We start from the raw sequence: 21,380 nt of genomic DNA on the forward strand, positions 1-21,380 counted from the left end.
CCGCGACTCAACTGGCCACGTGGCGCGACCACAGGGAAGAGGCCGGACAGTGGCCAAAGTGGTAAGGAAATTTTTGCGACACACTTCTGAAAGGAGAAAAGCGGCGCAACTCCGGTAAGTGCGCCAAAAAATGGGCTGGACCAAAATTGAGGCCATTATCTTACATGTTTCGATAAGATCACCTCTCATTCTTCTGAACTCCAATGAGTATAGGCCCAACCTACTCAACCTTACTTCATAAGTCAACCCCTTCATCTCTGGAATCAACCTCGTGAACCTTCTCTGAACAGCCTCTAATCTAAGTATATCCTTCTTTAAATACGGAGACCAAAACTGTATGCAGTACTCTAGGTGTGGCTTCACCAATACACTGTACAGTTGTAGCAGGACTTCTCTAATTTTATACTCTATCCCCCTTGCAATAACGGCCAACATTCCATTTGCCTTCCTGATTACTTGCTGTTCCTGCATATTCACTTTTTGTGTTTCATGCACAAGGATCCCCAGGTCCCTCCGTACTGCAGCATTTTGCAATTTTTCTCCATTTAAATTATAATTTGCTTTTCTATTTTTTCTGCCAACATGGATAACCTCACATTTTCCAACATTATATTCCATCTGTCAAATTTTTGTCCACTCACTTAGCCTGTCTATAATCCCTTCACAGAGTTTTTGTGACCTCCATACAATTTACTTTCCCACCCATCTTTGTATCATTACACTCGGTCTCTTCATCCAAGTCATTAATATAGATTGTAAATAGTTGAGGCCCCAGCACCAATCCCTGTGGCACCCCAGTAGTTATTGTTTGCCAACCGGAAAATGACCCATTATCCCGACTCTCTGTTTTCTGTTAGTTAGCCAAATCTCTATCCATGCTAATATATTACCCCCAACCCCATGAAATTTTATCTTGTGCCGTAACCTTTTATGTGGCAGCTTATCGAATGCCTTTTGGAAATCCAAATACACCACATCCACTGATTCCTACTTATCCACCCTGCTCGTTATATCCTCAAAGAACTCCAGCAAATTTGTCAAACATGATTTGCCTTTCATAAAACCATCTGCTTGATTGAATTATGCTTTTCCAAATGTCCCGCTACTGCTTCCTTAATAATGGACTCCAGCATTTTCCCAACGACAGATGCTAGGCTGACTGGTCTAGTTTCCTGCTTTCTGTCTGCTTCCTTTTTTAAATAGGGGCGTTACATTTGCAGTTTTCCAAAATGCTGGGACCTCCCCAGAATCCAGAGAATTTTGGTAGATCACAACCAATCCATCCACTATCTCTGCAGCTACTTCTTTTAAAACCCTAGGATGCAAGCCATCAGGTCCAGGGGACTTGTCCACCTTTAGTCCCGTTATTTTATCGAGTACTGCTTCTTTAGTGATAGTAATTTTATTAAGTACCTCCCTCCCTATAGCCCCGTGATTATCCACTATTGGGATGTTTTTAGTGTCTTCTACCGTGAAGACCAAAACAAAATATTTGTTCAAAGTCTCTGCCATTTCCCTGTTCCCCATTATTATTCCCCAGTCTCATCCTCTAAGGAACCAACATTTACTTTCGCCACTCTTTTCCTTTTTATGTACCTGTAGAAACTCTTACTATCTGTTTTTATATTTCCTGCTAGTTTACTTTCATAATCTGTCTTCCCTCTCTATTATTTTTTTAGTCATTCTTTGCTGCCTTTTAAAAGTTTCCCAATCCTCTGGCCTCCCACTAGTCTTGGCCACATTGTATGCTCTTGTTTTCAATTTGATACCATCCCTTATTTCCTTAGTTAACCACAGATGGTTATCTCTTCTCATACAGTCTTTCCTTCTCATTGGGATATATTTTTATTGAGAGTTATGAAATATCTTCTTAAATATCTGCCACTGCTCATCAACCGTTCCACACTTTAATTTATTTTCCCAGTCCACTTTAGCCAACTCTGCCTTCATACCTTTGTAGTCTCCTTAATTTAAGCTGAAGACACTGGTTTGAGATTCAACTTTCTCACCCTTCAACTGAATTTGAAATTCAACCATGTTGTGGTCACTCATTCCTAGAGGATCCTTTACTAGGAGATTGTTTATTAATCATGTCTCATTACACAGTTCCAGATCTAAGATAGCCTGCTCAATGATTGGTTCCACAACGTACTGTTCAAGGAAACTATCCCGGATACACTTTTATGAACTCTTCCTCGAGGCTACCCTGGCCAATTTGCTTTGACCAGTCAATATGAAGGTTAAAATCGCCCATGATTATTGTTGTTCCTTTTTTACAAGCCTCCATTATTTCTTGATTTGTACGCCGTCTAACAGTGTAGCTACTGTTAGGGGGCTGATAGACTACGCCCAACAGCAACTTTTCCCCCTTATTATTCCTTATCTCCACCCAAACTGATTCAATATCTTGATCTTCTGAGCCAATATCGTTTCTCACTAACGCACTGATCTCATCCTTTATTAACAGAGTTACCCCACCTCCTTTTCCTTTCTGTCTGTCCTTCCGAATTGTCAAATACCTCTGAATATCTAGTTCCCAGCCTTGGTCACCTTGCAACCACGTCTCTATAATGGCTATCAGATCACACCCATTTGTATCTATTTGTGCTGTCAACTCGTCTATTTTGTTACGAATGCTGCATGCATTCAGATAAAGAGCTTTTAAATTTGTTTTTTTTTTAACCATTTTTTCCTGCTTTGACCCCACTTTCTAATTCACTTTTATGTTTATACATTCTGTCCCTTTGTGTCACGCTCTGGTTTTCATTTCCCCCAGTGCTACCCTGCTCGCCTTCTCCTTATTCTTTGACTATTTAAATTTTCGTTCACCTGAACCCTGCCCCCGCCCACCCCCCACACTAATCAGTTTAAACCCTGACTACAGCTCTAATTATTTGATTCGACAGGACCCTAGTCCCAGCACGGTCTAAGTGGAGCCTGTCCAAATGGAACAGTTCCCTCGTACCCCAGTACTGGTGCCAGTGTCCCACGAACCAAAACCCATTTCTCCCACACCAGTCTTTGAGCCATGTGTTTAACGCTCTGATCTTATTTACCCTATGCAAATGTTCTCGTGGCTCAGGTAGTAATCCAGAGATTATTGCCTTTGTGGTTCTCCTTTTTAATTTTGCCCCTAGCTGCTCATAATCCCTCAGCATAACCTCTTTGTTTGTTCTACCTATATCGTTGGTACCCACGTGGACCACGACAACTGGATCTTCCCCCTCCCACTCCAAGTTCCTTTCCAGCCCAGAGGAAATGTCCTTCACCCTAGCACCAGGTAGGCAACACAGCCTTTGGGACTCACGCTCTCGGCTGCAGAGAACAGTATCTATCCCCTGAATTATACTGTCCCCTACCACTACAACATTTCTTTTTACTCACCCCACTTGAATCGCTCTGGTGCTGTGGTCAGTTTGCTCATCCTCCCAATTCTCTGTCTTAAATTCCATCTGCCACTTGTCTGCTAGCCTATTTATGTCCTATTGCAGTTGATAGGTATCATCCTCACTGTCTGCCACACCTCCAAGTTTGGTATCATCGGCAAATTTTGATATTTCAATATCCAAGTCATTTATATAAATATCAGAAAAAGCAGTAGTCCCACCACTGACCCTTGGGCAACACCACTGTTTACCATCCTCCAGTCTGAAAAACAACCATTTACCATGACTCGCTGTTGTCTGTCCTTAAGCTAATTTCTTATCTTTTGTTAACCAGCCTTTTATGTGGTACTTTGTCAAACGCTTTCTTAAAATATGTATAGACAACATCCACTGCATTCCCTTCATCATCCTTCTCTGTTACTTCATCAAAAAATTCAGGTAGATTAGTCAAACACAATCTACCTTTTACAGATTCCTACTGCTCTCCTTAATTAACTCCAAGTGCCTATTAATTTTTTCCCTGATTGTTTCTAAAACCTTACCCACCAGATGTTAAACTGACCAGCCTGTAGTTACTAGGGGCTAGAGTTTCCCTAACCTGTTTTTCTGGCGCCCTCGCCCGAGGTGCGCCACTTTTGTCTGTCTCCAAGCCCGCCGAAAAAAGATGTCCGTATTCTGGCCGCTCCCCAGCTTATTGATTGCTTATTACTTTGGTCTTGGTGCTTTAGGTGCAGGGTTCCTTCTATTTTATTTGTTAATTAATTGTTTATTACTTTTTGTGCTTTGTTTGGTGCTTGGTGGTGCTTTAAATGTAGTTACTTGCGCTGATCCCTTAACTCTAGGTAAGGTTTTTCTGTGCGGACAGAAGTGGCAACATACGCTGGCCTAAGTTAATTTGGAGCAACTGTTTGCTGGCCAAACGCCTAAAACAGGGATAAGTGGCTGGGAACGTCCCCTTTTGAAAAAAAAACCTAAAAAAAAAACCTAACTAACTCACTTACACTGGCGCAAATTAAATGGTCAGAATTGCAACTAAAAAGATAGTCCAGAAAAATCAAGTTGCTACAAAAAAAAATGGAGCAACTCCTGGGGAAACTTGGGCCCCTAGAATTGTCCTTACACCCTTTCTCAAACAAGGGTGTCACATTTTCCACTTTCCAATCCTCTGGCACATCCCCTGCATCTAGGGAAGATTGGAAGATTATGGCAAGCCCTTCTGCGATCTCCACCCCCACTTCCTTTAGCAACCTGGGATGCAAGCCGTCCAGACCAGGCGACTTATCTATTTTTTTGGGGGATATTAAGGGAATCAAGGGATATGGGGACAGTGCAGGAAAGTGGAGTCGAGGTAGAAAATCAGCAATGATCTTATTGAATGGCGAGCAGGCTCAAAGGGCCGAATGGCCTACTCCTGCTCCTAATTCTTATGTTCTAAGCATATCCAGCCTTTCCAGTACATCCTGCCTATCAACTTTCACACCGTGCATTGCCTCTGGATAGGGTGAAAACTGATTCAAGGATTTTGATATTAACATATGGGGACTCAAGTTCACCTGTTTTCTGGCGTATTGCCAGAGTTACGCCCGTTTTTCTAGGCCAGAAATGCGGCGGAAATATTTTGCCAAAGTTTCCCCGATCTATAATTCAAATTTGCCGCCACACATCGTGTCCAGTCGCCTCGAGGGGTGGAGCCTGCCGCCTGTGCCGAAAAAACGATGCCGCACCTTCTGCGCATGTGCGACAAAAAAAGTTACGTTTTTGATGTGGTTGCAATGGATGCGCATGCACAATACAGCTCCGAGTTGGCAATCGGCCATTTTTAAAGAGCCAGTTGTGTGTGTGAGAAGGAATGCTGTGTGAGAGCATTGGAAAAATCGGAGCTGCAGCAGTACAAGATGCAACGAGGTACAAGGACCCAAAATTTCTTGCAGGATGAAATGGAGACACTAGTTACTGTGATTGAGAACAGGTGGCAGGAGCTGGACACCAGCAGAGGTCACACAAAAGTTCCACCCAAAGAAATGAAGAAACGCTGGAACCAAGTTGCAGAAGATTACTGCACAATGGTGACCACCATGAGATCTGGAGGCCAGTGTAAAAAGAAGTGGCAGGACCTTGGTCAAGTAGTTAGTGTAAGTAATATTTTCATTTATTCAATGCAATTGTAAATGTGCCAACCAGCAGAAAGACACCCTCTCTAAAAAGTTATGTTTTCATCTTTGCAGAGGAAAATGGCACACAACAAACGAGAAAGAACCCGAACAGGAGGAGGCCCAGCAAATATGCAGCCACTGACACACTTGGAAGAGAGGGCCGCTGCTTTGATGGGTCCTGCCTGGAGAAAAGCAATCACCACTGCACAAGCTGGGCCCACAGTCGAGTGAGAGGGCAAGTCTTGCAAATTCCAGTCTGGCTTTGCTAAATGTTAAGTACTGCGCGAGCTAGCTATGCTTCGATTCCTGGGGATGTCTCCGTCAGCTTCAGTTGATTCATCGTGGTCCTTCAAATCAGCCTGCTGCCTGGCCTGCACTGTGTGAGCCTACACATGCCACCCACCCAGCCCTCTCCTCTGCTACTAACCAGTTGTCTGTGTTCTGTTAATTTTGCAGAACTTGGGGCCGACCCTGACGATGTACAAGAAAATTCAGACGAGGACCAGTCTGAACAGAATAACATCTTTGAATCCAACCCTCCAGGCCAAGAACATGGGGGTGAGGGGGAGGGGATGGAGGTAGATGAAGCTCCTACTGGTTTACTGACTTTGGAGGAGGTGCCGCTCATTGTGGTGACAGAGCCTTCCGTAACTAGTGGTTTGAGTGTTGGTGAGACATTCCATGGTTTCCGAATGTCCGAGGCTGCGAGTTCCAGTGGTGTAGTGCAGCAGGGCACACCCAGGGCCCCACCCTCCCAGGCTGCGGATCCCAGTGGTGGGGTGCGAGCCATATCTGTGGGGAAGAGGGGAAGGAGAGCTGGACCACGCTCTCCTGAGGCGCAGGATCTAACAGATGTGCTTCAGATGACAGCAATGAGTGGGGAGAGCATTGACCTTATGGCGATCACTCCTGGACACCATCAGTGGGGTGGGTGACGAGGTAGCGGGACTGTCGGGAGAAGTAACAGCAATCTCACGAGAAATGGGAACGATGTCAGTGACCATGAGGGAGGGAATGTCCGAGATGGTGCAAATACTATCTCTGAACATGAGGGAGGGAATGTCACAGGTCGTTGAGACAGTTTTGCTCAACATGAAGGAGGGAATGTTGCAGGTTGTTGAGATACTGTCAGGGCGCATGAGGCACGGCATGTTGGAATTAGCTGCTGCAATAAGGGAACACGCCCAGATCCCACGCCCATTGACAGAATTAACTGCCACTCCCATTCCAATCCCCACACCAGCCTCTGAAGAGCCCCAAGTCGGGCCCTCCAACTTGCCCCCTGGGCCCTCTACATTGACACCTGCCGCTCCGCTGCCGCCACCATCCCCCTCCCCCCGCAAACAGGTGCGCACTACCCGAGATGTTAGAAAGAATAACTTTGGTACCAAGCCCAGAAACACTGTGCCACCGCCTGCGGGCAGGGGCGGTGGAGTCACCAAGAACAAGCGCGGCGGGTGATCTTAGAATAAGGTGGAGGAGAGATGGGTGCAACCTTTCTTTGCTGCTGTTGTTATTATTGTTTTTGTTGTAACTGTTGTTCTCAAATTAAAAGTTTTTGTAAGTTATGTAAATTTACACGTGCATTAGTAAGTGATCTTAAAATTTGTAAGTGATCTTAAAGTGTGTAAGTGATCGTAACTGAAAACTTTAAAGTTTGATACAAGAATAATTTTATTAAAATAAACTTAAGTAATTAATACTGAATCATTTCCATTATTTGTTTGATTATTAAAACTTCTCTTTCTCCCCAACTAATTGCAGTCTTGTGACTTCTCCCCTTCTCTCTCCCCGCCACCCTCTTCCTGCCCCAAACTCATTGCAGTCTGCAGAAGCCTTCCGATCAGCACCTCGCTCCCCGGGCTCAGTGCATAAGCCTTCCGATCGGTCGGCACCTCTTTCTCTGCACCACCGGGCTTGTTTTCCAGCCGAGCCCTAAGCCTCTGTGCCCGGATGCGGGGCCGATTCTGCCGGCCAAATCTATGACCCTCCAGCCTTGCTTGGACACATTCAGTGGCGGCGTGTGAGTAAGAAAAAAAAAAAGTTCTAAAATCTCCAAAACTTTCATTTACTATATTGACAGATAAAAAAAGTTGAACTTTATTATTGATTTTTAAAAAAATTTTTTATAGAGTGTTCTTGACTCCCTCCAAAATCTTTGATTAAAAATAATGGCGTCGTTCAGCGCTGATTTTTTCAATGTGCGCTGCTTTCTGCTAACTCACCAGAGTGTTTTTCGGGAGTGGCCAGATAAGCAGACCTAGGAGGAAAATATTTTGGCCAAACTGCGAAAAATTATGAAAACCCGGCGCAGGCTTGAGGGAACGCCTCACGGTATTACGTAAAAAAAAACTCACCTAGAAAAATCATAATTAACTCAGTTACGCATGCGCAGATCGCAGGGGGAAACTTTGAAAAAAATACACCAGAAAAAATGGCGGCGCCAAAAAAGCGGCGCAAATGACCCGGGAAAATTGTGCCCATTGTAGTCTGAGGAGTGCACGGAGGCGAGCAGGACTTAATGTGAGATAGGATGCAGGCAGTGGCATTCTAGATAAGTTGATGTTAGTGTAGGATGGTGCTCAGGAAGCTGGTAAGGAAACTATTGGAGAAATCGAGCTTGGAGGCGACAAAGGTATGGATGAGGATTTCTGTGGCATTGGGGGCCCTAACTGTAGATTTAGAGGGTCCCAATCAATTTAAGGTTTAGGATTAAGCTTTCTATGGCTGGAGAGGAATTCTATTATTGATGGTACTTGCTTAATGTACACAGGAATGGACCCTTTCTCCCCTTGCTAGTGAACCTTCAATACACTGTTGCAATAATCTCAAATTGTCAAAATAGACAAGGAAAAACTTAAGATGTTAAAGCATATCTGATGAAAGGTGATTCTGAAACTGGATCTAGCATTTTGCAAAAGCAAATGACTTGGCTGTATTACCTGAAAACATGCACTAGAGGGTAGTATTGTATCATGATCAAATTAATAGTAAACTTGAAAATGAAGTTCAAAATTATCTTTATATTTATATATATATATTGTTATGAATGATGCCCTAAACTAACTCAGAGCTTCATTACAGGCATGTACAAGGAAAGCAATGTATTCCATTTGAAATAAAAGTTTCCATAACTGAATACAATTGTGAAGTTGCTGTAAGTTTTGTATTTTCACAGATCACAATCATCCTTTTACTGCAGTAAATTTACATATAGGTTAGAGGTTGCATTATTTCCATAAATCAAAATATGAAAATCAAATTATTATTTAGCCTCACATTTTTCACGCAATTACAAAAGTAGTTACCTTGCTTCTTCTGTATTTAGCACCAGCAGCCATGGCCTGAAAAGTTCCAGCAGTTTTGCAAATACCACTTGCAAACCTACAATGAATTGATCCCAAATCATTAACAAATATTGGAAAAAAGCCTAGGACTGTGGACAAGTTTCGATTAGTGTTCATAATATAGATGAAAGGAAACCAGTGTAAAGTACCTTTGTTTTATAAATGATTTATAAAGGATCCTCTAGGAATGAGTGGACCATAAGCTTAAATAAAGGAGACTACAACGGTATGAAGGCAGAGTTGGTTAAAGTGGTCTGGGAAAATAGATTAAAGTATGGGACGGTTGATGAGCAGTGGCAGACAATTAAGGAGATAGAAACATAGAAAATAGATATTTCATAGCTCGCAACAAAAATATGTCTCAACGAGAAGGAAAGACTAAGAGAAGGGATAACCATCTGTGGCTAACTAAGGAAATAAGGGATGGTATCAAATTGAAAATAAGTACATACAATGAGGCCAAGACTAGTGGGAGGCCAGAGGATTGAGAAACTTTTAAAAGCCAGCAAAGAACGACTAAAAAAAAATGATTAAGAGAGGGAAGATAGATATTGGGCTCAAATTTGGCCCACCCCTTTTTTCGGCGCACTCACCAGAGATGCACTGACTTTGTGGGCTGAAAACGGCACCTAAAAAATCTCCCCCCCGATTCTGGCCCCTGTGTTGCCTCTCCCGGGGCTTGGCGAGTCGTGGCCAGTCGATTGGGGGGGGTAGGGGGGGGGGCTGAGCTAGGGCCCTGCACCAGAAACAGTGCCGGCAGTTCTGCACATGCGCGTTGGAGTGTGCGCGCATGTGCAGTAGCTCCTGCCCCCAGCCTCTGTCTGCGTGCTGCAGCGTGGGACCTGATGTGTCCCGCCCCTATCCCGGGCTGAGTGGCCTGCTGCACAGGCCGGCCCACTACCTTCCCGGGCTAGAAGGCCACAAGAAGCAGGTTGGTGTTGGGCCCAAGCACGGGCGGCGGGGATGGGGGGGCGGGGGAGTTTTGATCCCCGGGGGGCAGGGGAAGCCAAGCCCCGGGAGAGGCAACACAGTGGCCAGAATCGGGGGGAGATTTTTTAGGTGCTGTTTTCAGCCCACAAAGTCGGTGCATCTCTGGTGAGTGGTGAGGGGAGAGTTTTGATCCCGGGGAGGCGGGGGGGGGGGGGGGAGAGAGGAGAAGAGGAGTTTTTTGATCCGGCCGGGTGGGGGGGCGGGGTGATAACTGTGTAGCCAGTAATTTTTATGAACTTACTCAAGACTTTCCTTAACCCTGTTGATGAAAATACTTTCCTAACCAAGTTAATAGAATACACTTTCAAATACATTATCAATTTTTGAACATTAGATTTGATGGAATAATTTTGCTTGAATTTTCAAAATATTTAAAAGCATAAAACAGTAAATTTCCTGGCTATATGGTCTAAAATATTTCTATGATGATGGGTGAGCTTAGGCAGCTGGGAGAACATAAGAATATAAGAATTATGAGCAGGAGGTACTTCTATTTTTTATTTGGATATTTTGAAAAAATTATGTAAATATGTTTTGTCTCTACTTCTTTTATTTTTGTAGTTTAAGCTTCCATGAATGCTTCTGTTGTATAGTAAATTAACTTTGCGAAGTTTATCATATGATGTCCATCATATGATGTCCTGTATAGCTGTTTCATCCTATTCACATTCTTTAGTCAAGTCATTAAGTTCTGCTGGCCTCCGATGTACCTACCTGCGCTGATTTCTTAACTCTCCGCAAGGGTTTTCTGTGCAGCCACAAGTGGCCACATACCTTGTGGCCTAAGTTAGTTTAGAATAACTATTAGCTGTCCAAAGTGGCCTAAATGGCCAAAATGTGCATAGGTGGCTGGTAACGCCCACTTTTGAAAAAAACTAAAAACTAAAAAAATCCTAACTAACTCACTTACACTGGCGCAAATTGAATGTGCAAAATGGAGATTTTTAAGATATTCCAGAAAAATCTAGTTGCTCCTGGGCAATTTTGAGCCCTATGAAAGTAAACTAGCATAAAATATAAAAACAGATAGTAAGAGTTTCTACAGGAACATAAAAAGGAAAAGAGTGGCGAAAGTAAATGTTGGTCCCCTAGAGGATGAAACTGGGGAATTAATAATGGAGAACAGGGAAATGGCAGAGACGTTGAACAAATATTTTGTAACGGTCTTCACGGTAGAAGACACCAAAAACATCCCAATAGTGGATAATTAAGAGGCTATAGGGAGGGAGGAACTTAATACAATCTCTATCACTAAAGTAGTAGTACTCGGTAAAATAATGGGACTAAAGGCAGACAAGTCCCCTGGACCTGATGGCTTACATCCTAGGGTCTTAAAGGAAGTGACTGCGGAGATAGTGGATGCATTAGTTGTGATCTACCAAAATTCCCTGGATTCTGGGGAGATCCCAATGGATTGGAAAACTGCAAATGTATCGCCCCTATTTAAAAAAGGAGACAGACAAAAAGCAGGAAACTATAGACCAGTTAGCCTAACATCTGTCGTTGGGAAAATGCTGGAGTCCATTATTAAGGAAGCAGTAGCGGGACATTTGGAAAAGTATAATTCAGTTAAACAGAGTCAGCATGGTTTTATGAATGGGAAATCATATTTGATAAATTTGCTGGATTTCTTTGAGGATGTAATGAGCAGGGTGGATAAGGGGGAACCAGTGGATGTGGTGTATTTGGATTTCCAGAAGGCATTCGATAAGGTGCCACATAAAAAGTTACTGCACAAGATAAAAGTTCATGGGGTTGGGGGTAATATATTAGCATGGATAGAGAATTGGCTAACAGAAAACAGAGAATTAATTACAGTTGGCAAACTGTAACTAGTGGGGTGCCGCAGCCTCAACTATTTACAATCTATATTAATGACTTGGATGAAGGGACTAACTGTAATGTAGCCAAGTTTGCTGATGATACAAAGATGGGTGGGAAAGCAAATTGTATGGAGGACACAAAAAAATCTGCAAAGGGATATAGACAGGCTAAGTAAGTGGGCAAAAATTTGGCAGATAGAGTATAATGTGGGAAAATGTGAGGTTATCCACTTTGCCAGAAAAAATAGAAAAGCAAATTATAATTTAAATGGGGGAAAATTGCAAACTGTTGCAGTACAGTGGGACTTGGGGGTCCTTGTACATGAAACACAAAAAGTGAGTATGCAGTAATCAGGAAGACAAATGGAATGTTGGCCTTTACTTCAAGGGGGATAAAGTATAAAAGCAGAGAAGTCCTGCTACAACTGTACAAGGTATTGGTGAGGCCACACCTGGAGTACTGCGTACAGTTTTGGTCTCCATATTTAAGGACGGATATACTTGCATTGGAGGCTGTTCAAAGAAGGTTCAATAGGTTGATTCCGGAGATGAGAGGGGTTGACTTATGAAGATAGGTTAAATAGGTTGGGCCTATACTCATTGGAGTTCAGAAGAATGAGGTGTGATCTTATCGAAACATATAAGATAATGAGGGGGCTAGACAAGGTGGATGCAGAGAGGATATTTCCACTCATAGGGGAAACTAAAACTAGGGGACACAGTCTCAGAATAAGGGGCCGCCCATTTAAAACTGAGATGAGGAGGAATTTCTTCTCTCAGATGGTTGTAAATCTATGGAATTCTCTGCCCCAGAGAGCTGTGGAGGCTGGGTCATTGAATATATTTAAGATAGACAGATTTTTGAGCGATAAGGGAATAAAGGGTTATGGGGAGCGGGCAGGAAAATGGAGCTGAGTCCATGATCAGATCAGCCATGATCTTATTAAATGGCGGAGCAGGCTCGAGTGGCCAGGTGGCCTACTCCTGCTATTTCTGATGTTCTTATGCAATATAAATATTATATTGTGTCTAAATGAGCAAATCATACAATACATTAACAGTTAACCAGAGTGATAAATTATTATGCCCATTGTTTGGAGTGTCCTCAATCACAGATATGACTTTCTTGCCCCCAGCAAGGAAGGAGCTTGCTAATCTTTCTCCTTTTTCAAAAATTAAATGTTGACAACTTGGAGATGCCCAAAGAGGTGAAAAAGAGCAATGTGCATACTCTTATGAAATAGTTAATAATGCTGAATTTCAATATTAAATAACTAGTTTTTATAATCCTACTGCAGCAAAACTACTTGTTCAGGAAAATTAATGGTTGATGCCAGATAATTGTTTTTATCTATTGAGGCCGGATATGTGTCGGGTTAATTTTATTCTTAACCTAGGAAGCCAAGATAGATGACATTAAGGGGCCAACTTTCGGCCTGAGTTGCTCCTGTTTTTTTGGAGCAACTGGTTTAGAATGGAGTATCTTAGAAATTGCAATTCTTGGCATTTAGTTTGCTCCAGTTCTAGTCAGTTAGAACAGTTTCAGTTTGGAACAGATTTTTTTTTTCAAAAGGGGGCGTGTCCGGCCACTTACGCCCATTTTGAAAGTTTAGGCAGTGCAAACTTACTCCAAACTAACTTAGAATGGAGTAAGTGTAGATTTTTGTACGCTCAGAAAAACCTTGCCTACACTTCGAAAATCAGGCGTAGGTTGCAAATCAGGCATAGGGAATGGGGGGTGGGGGGTGGGGGGGAGGTTTAAAGGGAAGTTTACTTCAGTTTTACAAATAAAGAGCCATTATCAATAATAAATGATAAATACATCAATAAATCAACCAAAAAAAAATTTATAAAAAATTTAAAAATCAATAAAACATTTTCTACTTACCGACTGCAGCACCGGGAGCCCTCCAACAGCGTGCTGGGACGGATCCCCCACCCCCCCCACCCAAGTGTGTCTCTGTCAGTGTCTCTATCTCTCTGTCTGTCTGTGTGTGTGTGTCTCTCTCACTCTCTGTCTGTCAGTGTCTGTGTTTCTGACAGCGAGGGGAGGGGGAGGGGGAGAGGGAGAGGGGGGGAGGGAGGGAGAGGGAGAGGAAGGGAGGGAGAGAAGGGGGAGAGGGAGAGAGTGGAGAGGGTGGGGAGGGAGAGGGAGAGGGTGGGGAGGGAGGGAGGGAGAGGGTGGGGAGGGAGGGGTGGGAGAGGGAGGGGTGGGAGAGAGAGGGGTGGGAGAGGGAGGGGTGGGAGAGGGAGGGGTGGGAGAGGGAGGGGTGGGAGAGGGAGGGGTGGGAGAGGGAGGGGTGGGAGAGGGAGGGGTGGGAGAGGGAGGGGTGGGAGAGGGAGGGGTGGGAGAGGGAGGGGTGGGGAGGGAGGGAGGAGAGAGGGAGGGAGGAGAGAGGGAGGGAGGGAGAGGGAGGGGGAGGGACGGAATGGGGAGAGGGGGAGAGGGAGGGAGGGGAAGAGGGAGAGGAGGCGGAAGGGGGAGGGAGAGGTGGAATGGAGGGGGAGGGAGAGAAGGGAGGGAGGAAGAGAAGGGAGGGAGGAAGAGAAGGGAGGGAGGGAGGAAGAGAAGGGTGGGAGGGAGGAAGAGAAGGGAGGGAGGGAGGAAGAGAAGGGAGGGAGGGAGAAAGAGAAGGGAGGGGGGGGGGGGGAGGAGGGAGGGAGAGGAGAGAGGAAAGGGAGGCTGGCCGGGCCCGACTTCAGGCCCAGCACCGGATTTACAGGTAGGTGGCTGGGGGTCGGGTCAGGGTGTCGGGTCCGGGGGGGGGGGGGGGGGAAAGAGAGTCGTCGGGTCCAGGGACAGAGAGCTGGAGCCGGGTCGGGTCCGAGGGTGGGAGAAGCGGAGGGGAGTGGGAGTCTGGTCGGGTCGGGGGAGGGGGAGTGGGAGTCAAGTCGGGTCCGGGGGCGGAAGTCAGGTCGGGTCGGGGGGGGGGGGGGGGTCGAGTCTGGGGTGGGGGGGGGGGGGGGGGGGGAGTCAGGTCGGGTCGGGAGGAAATAGGAGCTGGGCGTGGGAGGTGCAGCCTGATCCACGCAGCCCGAGTGAGGCCATTCGGCCAGGGCTAGGGACTGCGTGCTTCGAGCCCCTCCCACACAGTTTTGGGCGCCTGGAGCTACTGCACATGCGCGCCCACTGCGCCACGCACAGCTCCAGAGGACCTGCAGGGAGCCGGAGAATCGATAAGTATTTTTTAGGCGCACTTTCTGGAGCGAAAAACAGGCGTCCAGGTCGGGGCTGCGCCGTTCTCTTATCCAGTTAATTACTTATGAAGTGTAATCATTGTTATACACACAATTACAGTAGTAAGATCCCAAGAACTTGAAAGATGAATGCCCGGTTAATCAGTTTTGGCAATGTAGGTGGAGGGAGAAATATTAGTCGTGGCACTATGAGAATTCAATGCTCTTCTTCAAATCGTGCTATGGGATCCTAACTATCCACCCGTATTAATGGAACCAGCAGATGGGACTCATCCAAAAACAGTAGTTCCAATAATCCAGCACTCCCTTAACACTGCACTATAGTGACATCTTAATTTATATGCTCAAGGTCTGAAGTGGAACTTGAACTTCCAATCTTTTTATTTAGAACCAAGAGAGCTACCCAAGCTGACACTATGCACAGTACATGTTCGAGAGAACAAACAAAAACACTTGAAAAGAAATGTGATTCAGATAGGCAAAGGACATAAAAAATGCATTTCCATAGACAAATAAGATGTAATGTTTCTATAAATTAAAGACATTTAATACTCAACCAAACAGAGTTGAGTACAAGGAACAATTAAAGAACTAAAGCAAAAAGGCTAATGAATAAAAGGATCGTAGACAACTGTGGCAATACTGGGAAAAGTTTTTTCAGTTATGTGAAAAGAATTATCAAAGATTGTATTGGGCCAGTGAAGGATGTTCAAGCATAGGTTACAAAGGACTCACTTGGTATGGCAGAAATATTAAATGAGTACATTGCATTGGTCTTCACCCTTGAAGATGATGCTCAACTATTAGAATTGAATAATGTTATGAACAAAACTAGTATTTTATTGTTTTAGAAAGAATTAAGAACTTGGAAATAGATAGAGCAGCCAGGCCAGATGATATCCACCCGAGGGGCCTCAGGAAGATGGGGCATGTGATGTGCGAGCCCCAAGCCTATATTTTTAATAGCCCACTGCACTCTGGAATGGTTCCTATAGACTGGAAGGTGGCTAATGTAATCCCCATCTTTAAAAAAGGTGGTAAGACCCACGTAACTGTAGGCTCATTAGTTTCACATCAGTAATAGGTAAGATGCTTGAAGAAATCATTAGGGATGTAATATATGAATACTTGGATAGAGAGGGACATATTAGGGACACCCTAATATGGCTTCATAAAAAGGGGGTCATGTCTTACAAATCTAATTGTACTTGTTGAAGAAATTACAAAGTTGATGGCTGAGAGAAGTCTAGTAGACATTGCCTGCTTAGATTTCCAAAAAGCTTTTGATAAGGTACTGCACAGGAGGCTTCTCTAGAAGATCGAAGTTTCTTTTATTAGTGGTAATATATTGAGCTGGATTGAGAACTGGCTGACAGGACATAGGCAAAAAGTAGTTACAGATGGATGTGGATCTCTTTGGAGACCGATCACCACCCGCAGGGATCAGTGTTGGGATCGTTGCTCTTTACTATTTTTACTAATTATCTGGATGTAGGTGTTGGGGTCACAATCTGCAAATTTGCAGATGATACCAAGATCTGTGTTAAGACTGTAGATGATGCTCGTCTGCTTCAAGCAGATCTTAATGTGTTGGGAAATTGGGCTCAAGACTGGAAAATTATGTGCAACTTAGATAAGTGCAGTGTTGTGTGTGTGGGCAGGGCAAATGCTCAACATTCATACACCCTTCAGGAAAAGGCTTTTAAGATGGTGGAAGTAGAAAGAGATTTGGGCATTCTAGTGCATACATCCTTAAAAGTACATGAGCAATGCTGTGTAGCGATAGCTAGAGCAAATTTCAGTGCGATGAGAACGGATCTGACCATGTAAATTGGAATCAAAGATTGGTAGGCAAAACTGTCGTGGAACAATGGGTTGCCTTTAAAGAGGAAATAGTTCGGGTACAGCCAAGGTACATTCCTACTAGGGTGAAAGGTAGGGCAAGTAAAGTCAGAGTTCCCTGGATGACGAAGAGATAGGGAGCAAGATGAAGCAGAAAAAGTGTGTATGACAGATGTCAGGTCGAGAATACATCTGAGAATCAGGCTAAATATAGAAAGTTCAGAGGAGAAGTGAAAAAGAAAATAAGATGGGCAAAGAAAGCATATGAGAGTAGAATGGCAGCTAACATAAAATCTTCAATAGGCAAAATAAATAGTAAATGGGTAGTAAGAGGAGGGGTGGAGTCGATTAGGGACCAAAAAGGAGAGCTACGCATGGAGGCAGAGGGTATGGCTGAGGAACTAAATGAGTACTTTGCATCTGTCTTCACCAAGGAAGAAGATGCTGCCGTAGACATAGTGTAAGGGGATAAAAAACGGTCACTAGAGTGGAGACATACCGATGGTCAAGAATGGAGATACTGAAGGTAGTGAATTGATCTGACACGTAAAATGGTCCAGATTAAGAGGGCTTATCAGTATTAGGAGATTCTGAGCAATCAGGAGTTCTTCTGCCTTACGGTATGGATTGTAATATTGATCGATTATGTATAACCCGCTTATGTATGTAAAGCACACTCGTACACTCGCTTACATTGGGCTAGTAAGAGGGCAATAGCGAAGCCTGATGGGTAATGAACCATCGCTGGATTAACCTTAGGACACTCATTCAGTACAAAACAAGGACACAAATGTTTGGGAACATAGTGACTGGTAGTTTTGACTAGAGTTCTTGGGAGAGGGATAAGGAGGCACCACCCTGGAAAACAAAGTTAATCAAAACGTCAGGAGAAACTGAGGCACCATGGGAGAAGGACAGGTGGGGGAGAACCTCTCAGAGCAGTAGGCCAATCGGTGGTTTTGTAGGAGGGTCGCAAACCTCAAAAAACTGTATAATTGTAATTGTAAAACCTCTTATCGGGGAGTTATCCATCAGAACCTTCTCTAGTATGTTTGAATAAAAACCGGTTAACCGAGGTTTCGTCTGAGTGATTCCCTGGTCGCTATACAATACGGGTCGGTGTCGATTCCTTGTATCAGGGAGTCCACCTTGAGGAAGAGAAGTATTCTTTTTACCCCAACACATAGTAAAGGAGGTAGAGGAGATACTGGATGGGATAAGAAGACGAGGTACTACTTAAAGTAGATAAGTCACCAGGACCGGATGCATCCTAGGGCGCTGAGGGAAGTGAAGGAAGAAATCGCGGAGGTACTGGCCATAATCTTCCAATCCTCCTTAGAAATGGGGGGTGGTGCCTGAGGATTGGAGAATTGCAAATGTTATATCCTTGTTCAAAAAAGGGTGTAAAGATAAACCCAGCAACTGTAGGCCGGTCAGTTAAACATCAGTAGTGGGGAAACTTTTACAAACAATAATCAGGGACAAAATTAATAGTCACTTGGATAAGTGTGAATTAATTAAGGAAAGACAGCACGGATTTGTTAAAGGCAAATCGAGTTTTTTGATGAGGTAAGAGAGGGTTGATGAGGGCAATGTATGGATTTCCAAAAGGCGTTTGACAAAGTGCCCACATAATAGGCTTGCCAGCAAAGTTGAAGCCCATGGAATAAAAAGGACAGCGGCAGCATAGATAAGAAATTGGCTAAGTGACAGGAAACAGAGAGTAGTGGTGAATGATTGTTTTTCGTACTGGAGGAAGGTATAGTGACGTTCCCCAAGGGTCGGTACTAGGACCACTGCTTTTCTTGATATATATTAATGACTTGGATGTGGGAGTACAGGGCACAATTTCAAAATTTGCAGATGGCAGATGAAATTTAGCACAGAAAAGTGTGAAGTGATACATTTTGGTAGAAAAATGAGGAGAGGAAATATAAACTAAAGAGTACAATTCTAAAGGGGTGCACGAACAGACCTAGGGGTATAAGTGCACAAATCGTTGAAGATAGAAGGGCAGACTGAGAAAGAGGTATAGAGTACAAAAGCGTGGCAATTATGATGAACCTGTATAAAACATTGGTTTGGCCTCAACTGGAGCATTGAGTCCAATTGTGGGCATTTAGGAAGGATGTGAAGTCCTTAGATAAGGTGCAGATAAGATTTACGAGAATGATTCCAGAGATGAGGGACTTCAGTTATGTGGATAGACTGGAGAAGCTGGGATTGTTTTCCATAGAGCAGAGAAGATTGAAAGAAGATTTGATAGAGGTGTTCAAAATCATGAGGGGTCTGGACAGAGTAGAGAGAAACTGTTCCCATTGGCAGATGGGTCAAGAACCAGGGGACACAGATTTAAGGTGATTGGCAAAAGAACCAAAGGCGACATAAGAAAAAACATATTTACGCAGCGAGTGGTTAGGATCTGGAATGCACTGCCTGAAAGGGTGGTGCAGGCAGACTCAATCACTGCTTTCAAAAGGGAATTGTATAAGTACCTGAAAGAAAAATATTTGCAGGGCTATGGGGAAAGGGTGGTGGTGGGTGGGGGGGGAGGTTGGGATTAGCTGAAGCGCTCTTGTAGAGAGCTGGCACAGGTTCGATGGGCTGAACGGCATTCTTCCATGCTGTAACCATTATATAATTCTATGGGGCGGATATCACCGCTTACAGAAGGTAGATACTGCAGGGAATTCAGGGCCAGAGTGATCTCCTGGACTCGTTTTGATCGCTGAGGTGGGTCGGAGAGGAACTTCGCAGACTTTTTCCCCCCAATGAGATCACATGGTGTGGGGTGGATGGTTTATGTTGTGATACACGCAATTGTGTGGAATAGCTCGATGGACCATTTGGTCTTTACCAGTCATTGTTTGTTTGTTCATAGAGAATGCATTATATTTGAATTTTTTTTGTGGTCAAAGGGGTCATTTTTAAGCACATAGATAAATCTGGATCTATCTTCTTGCAAGTAATCAATTATCTTTCAAAAGCATTCGTTTAAAAGCTCACTTTCAGTGCAACGGACATTTGTTAGAATTCCTAATTCCTATGCAATTTGGGACCCTGTTTTGTCACTCACTGATCAATAGTTTAACTTGAAAATGATTATACCATTAAGCAATCATTACCACATCAATCCCAACTTCAAAGCAACATGCACACTTTACACGGTCAGTTATTAACATAGACACTAATATTTTATTTTGACACTGTATTCAAAAAGTGAAAGTACAATGCAGTTTTTTAAAATTTCTGAGTAATTAAGTATCAAATGCCAATTTATCAATCCTTTCCTTTAGATAATACCTGTTACATTTTTGTTGCTGGCTGCAGGTTTTTGAGCAAGTTTGGAGCTTTCAGAATCAATGAGAGATCTGGTAAGAAACAGCAATAATTTCTTCACTTCATTCATGTATGGAGTCCACTTTGAAAATAGACCAAAGCTCCTTAAATCTGGTTGTGAAAGACGCAGATTGAAGAAGAAACCAGAAAGCCATTGCATGGTCTCCAGCACCTGTTTGGTGAAACAAAATTCAAACTATTATCTGTGCATAATGTGCATTTTTCCTACATATTCCATCTCAAAATATTTAGATGTAAAAAACAAATCACCAAAACCTGTGCTTGAAATATGCCAATTTTTTGAAAATAAATCTTTGTTTCCCCTCTCTAATGGGAGAGTTAATGTGCGACAGTAATTTGAATTTTGACAAGCTGATTCCCCATTCCTCATCCCTGACTGTGTATTTCCTCAAGTTAGTCTCAGACCCATATTGCATTCCTCAGCTTAGAAAACAGGATGATTCAGTATATGGACAACTCAATACATGTTGCCAATGTTACTTTTTGGGAGGGGACTTCAAACTGTGTAGAAAAGGATCTTTTGCAAACTATTTTCCCTTAGCTCTGCTGGCTGATGTGCTCAAGACGAACAAACTCACGTCATAGAAGCGAAAATGTAAATGGAGTCGCGAACAAAAGGCAGCTGAGTCTGGGAAGCTGCAACCGTGCCAAATGTTTAGCCCTCAGATCATCCATGACTTCTGTTTGAGTTGAGCATTGTTTGATGGAGAAACACTTTGGTAAGAGCATGGTGCTTCTATTTGCCCAGTCATCTACAGTAAACAGTCAAATTCACAGTTCATTGTGCTCACGAGTGGTAATGACAAAACTCACTTGTGTAGTGGCACTTGTGAGTTCTCAATCAGCTTGCATCCTTTATACAGTGACTCAATATATTACAAAGACATAATTCGTGATTAAGGGTGATTTACCAGTATAACAAAACATTGAGCAATACTGATCTATTTATGCAAATACCAGTTATGGATTTTTAAAATTAATTCCTGGGATGTAGGCATCACTGGCAAGGTCAGCATTTATTGCCCATCCCTAATTGCCTTTGAGAAGGTGGTGGTGAACCGCCTTCTTGAACCACTGCAGTCCACGTGGTGAAGATACTCCCATAGTGTTGTTAGGGAGGGAGTTCCAGGATTTTGACTCAGTGACTATGAAAGAATGGCGATATATTTTCAAGTCAGGATGATGTGACTTGGGAGGGGAACTTGGATGGTGTTCCCATGTGGCTGCTGCCCTTGTCCTTCTAGGTGGTAGAGGTCGTGGGTTTGAGAGATGCTGTCGAAG

General features: G+C 43.7%; 1 protein-coding gene across 1 annotated transcript in view; it reads right to left on the bottom strand.

Moving 5' to 3' along the window:
- Positions 1 to 21,380, bottom strand: part of LOC139257595 (ectopic P granules protein 5 homolog) — a gene marked incomplete at its 3' end in the record, with an annotated part of 162,376 nt that overhangs the window by 22,309 nt on the left and 118,687 nt on the right. Inside the window, exons 21-22 of the mRNA XM_070874534.1 lie at positions 20,043 to 20,250; positions 8,848 to 8,923 (exon numbers count right to left, since the gene is read on the bottom strand). Of these exons, the coding sequence (XP_070730635.1) occupies positions 8,848 to 8,923; positions 20,043 to 20,250 (284 nt within the window). The remainder of the gene's footprint in view (positions 1 to 8,847; positions 8,924 to 20,042; positions 20,251 to 21,380) is intronic.

The sequence above is a fragment of the Pristiophorus japonicus genome, unplaced genomic scaffold (assembly GCF_044704955.1).
Source record: "Pristiophorus japonicus isolate sPriJap1 unplaced genomic scaffold, sPriJap1.hap1 HAP1_SCAFFOLD_875, whole genome shotgun sequence".
In the NCBI taxonomy this organism is placed as follows: Eukaryota; Metazoa; Chordata; class Chondrichthyes; family Pristiophoridae; genus Pristiophorus; species Pristiophorus japonicus.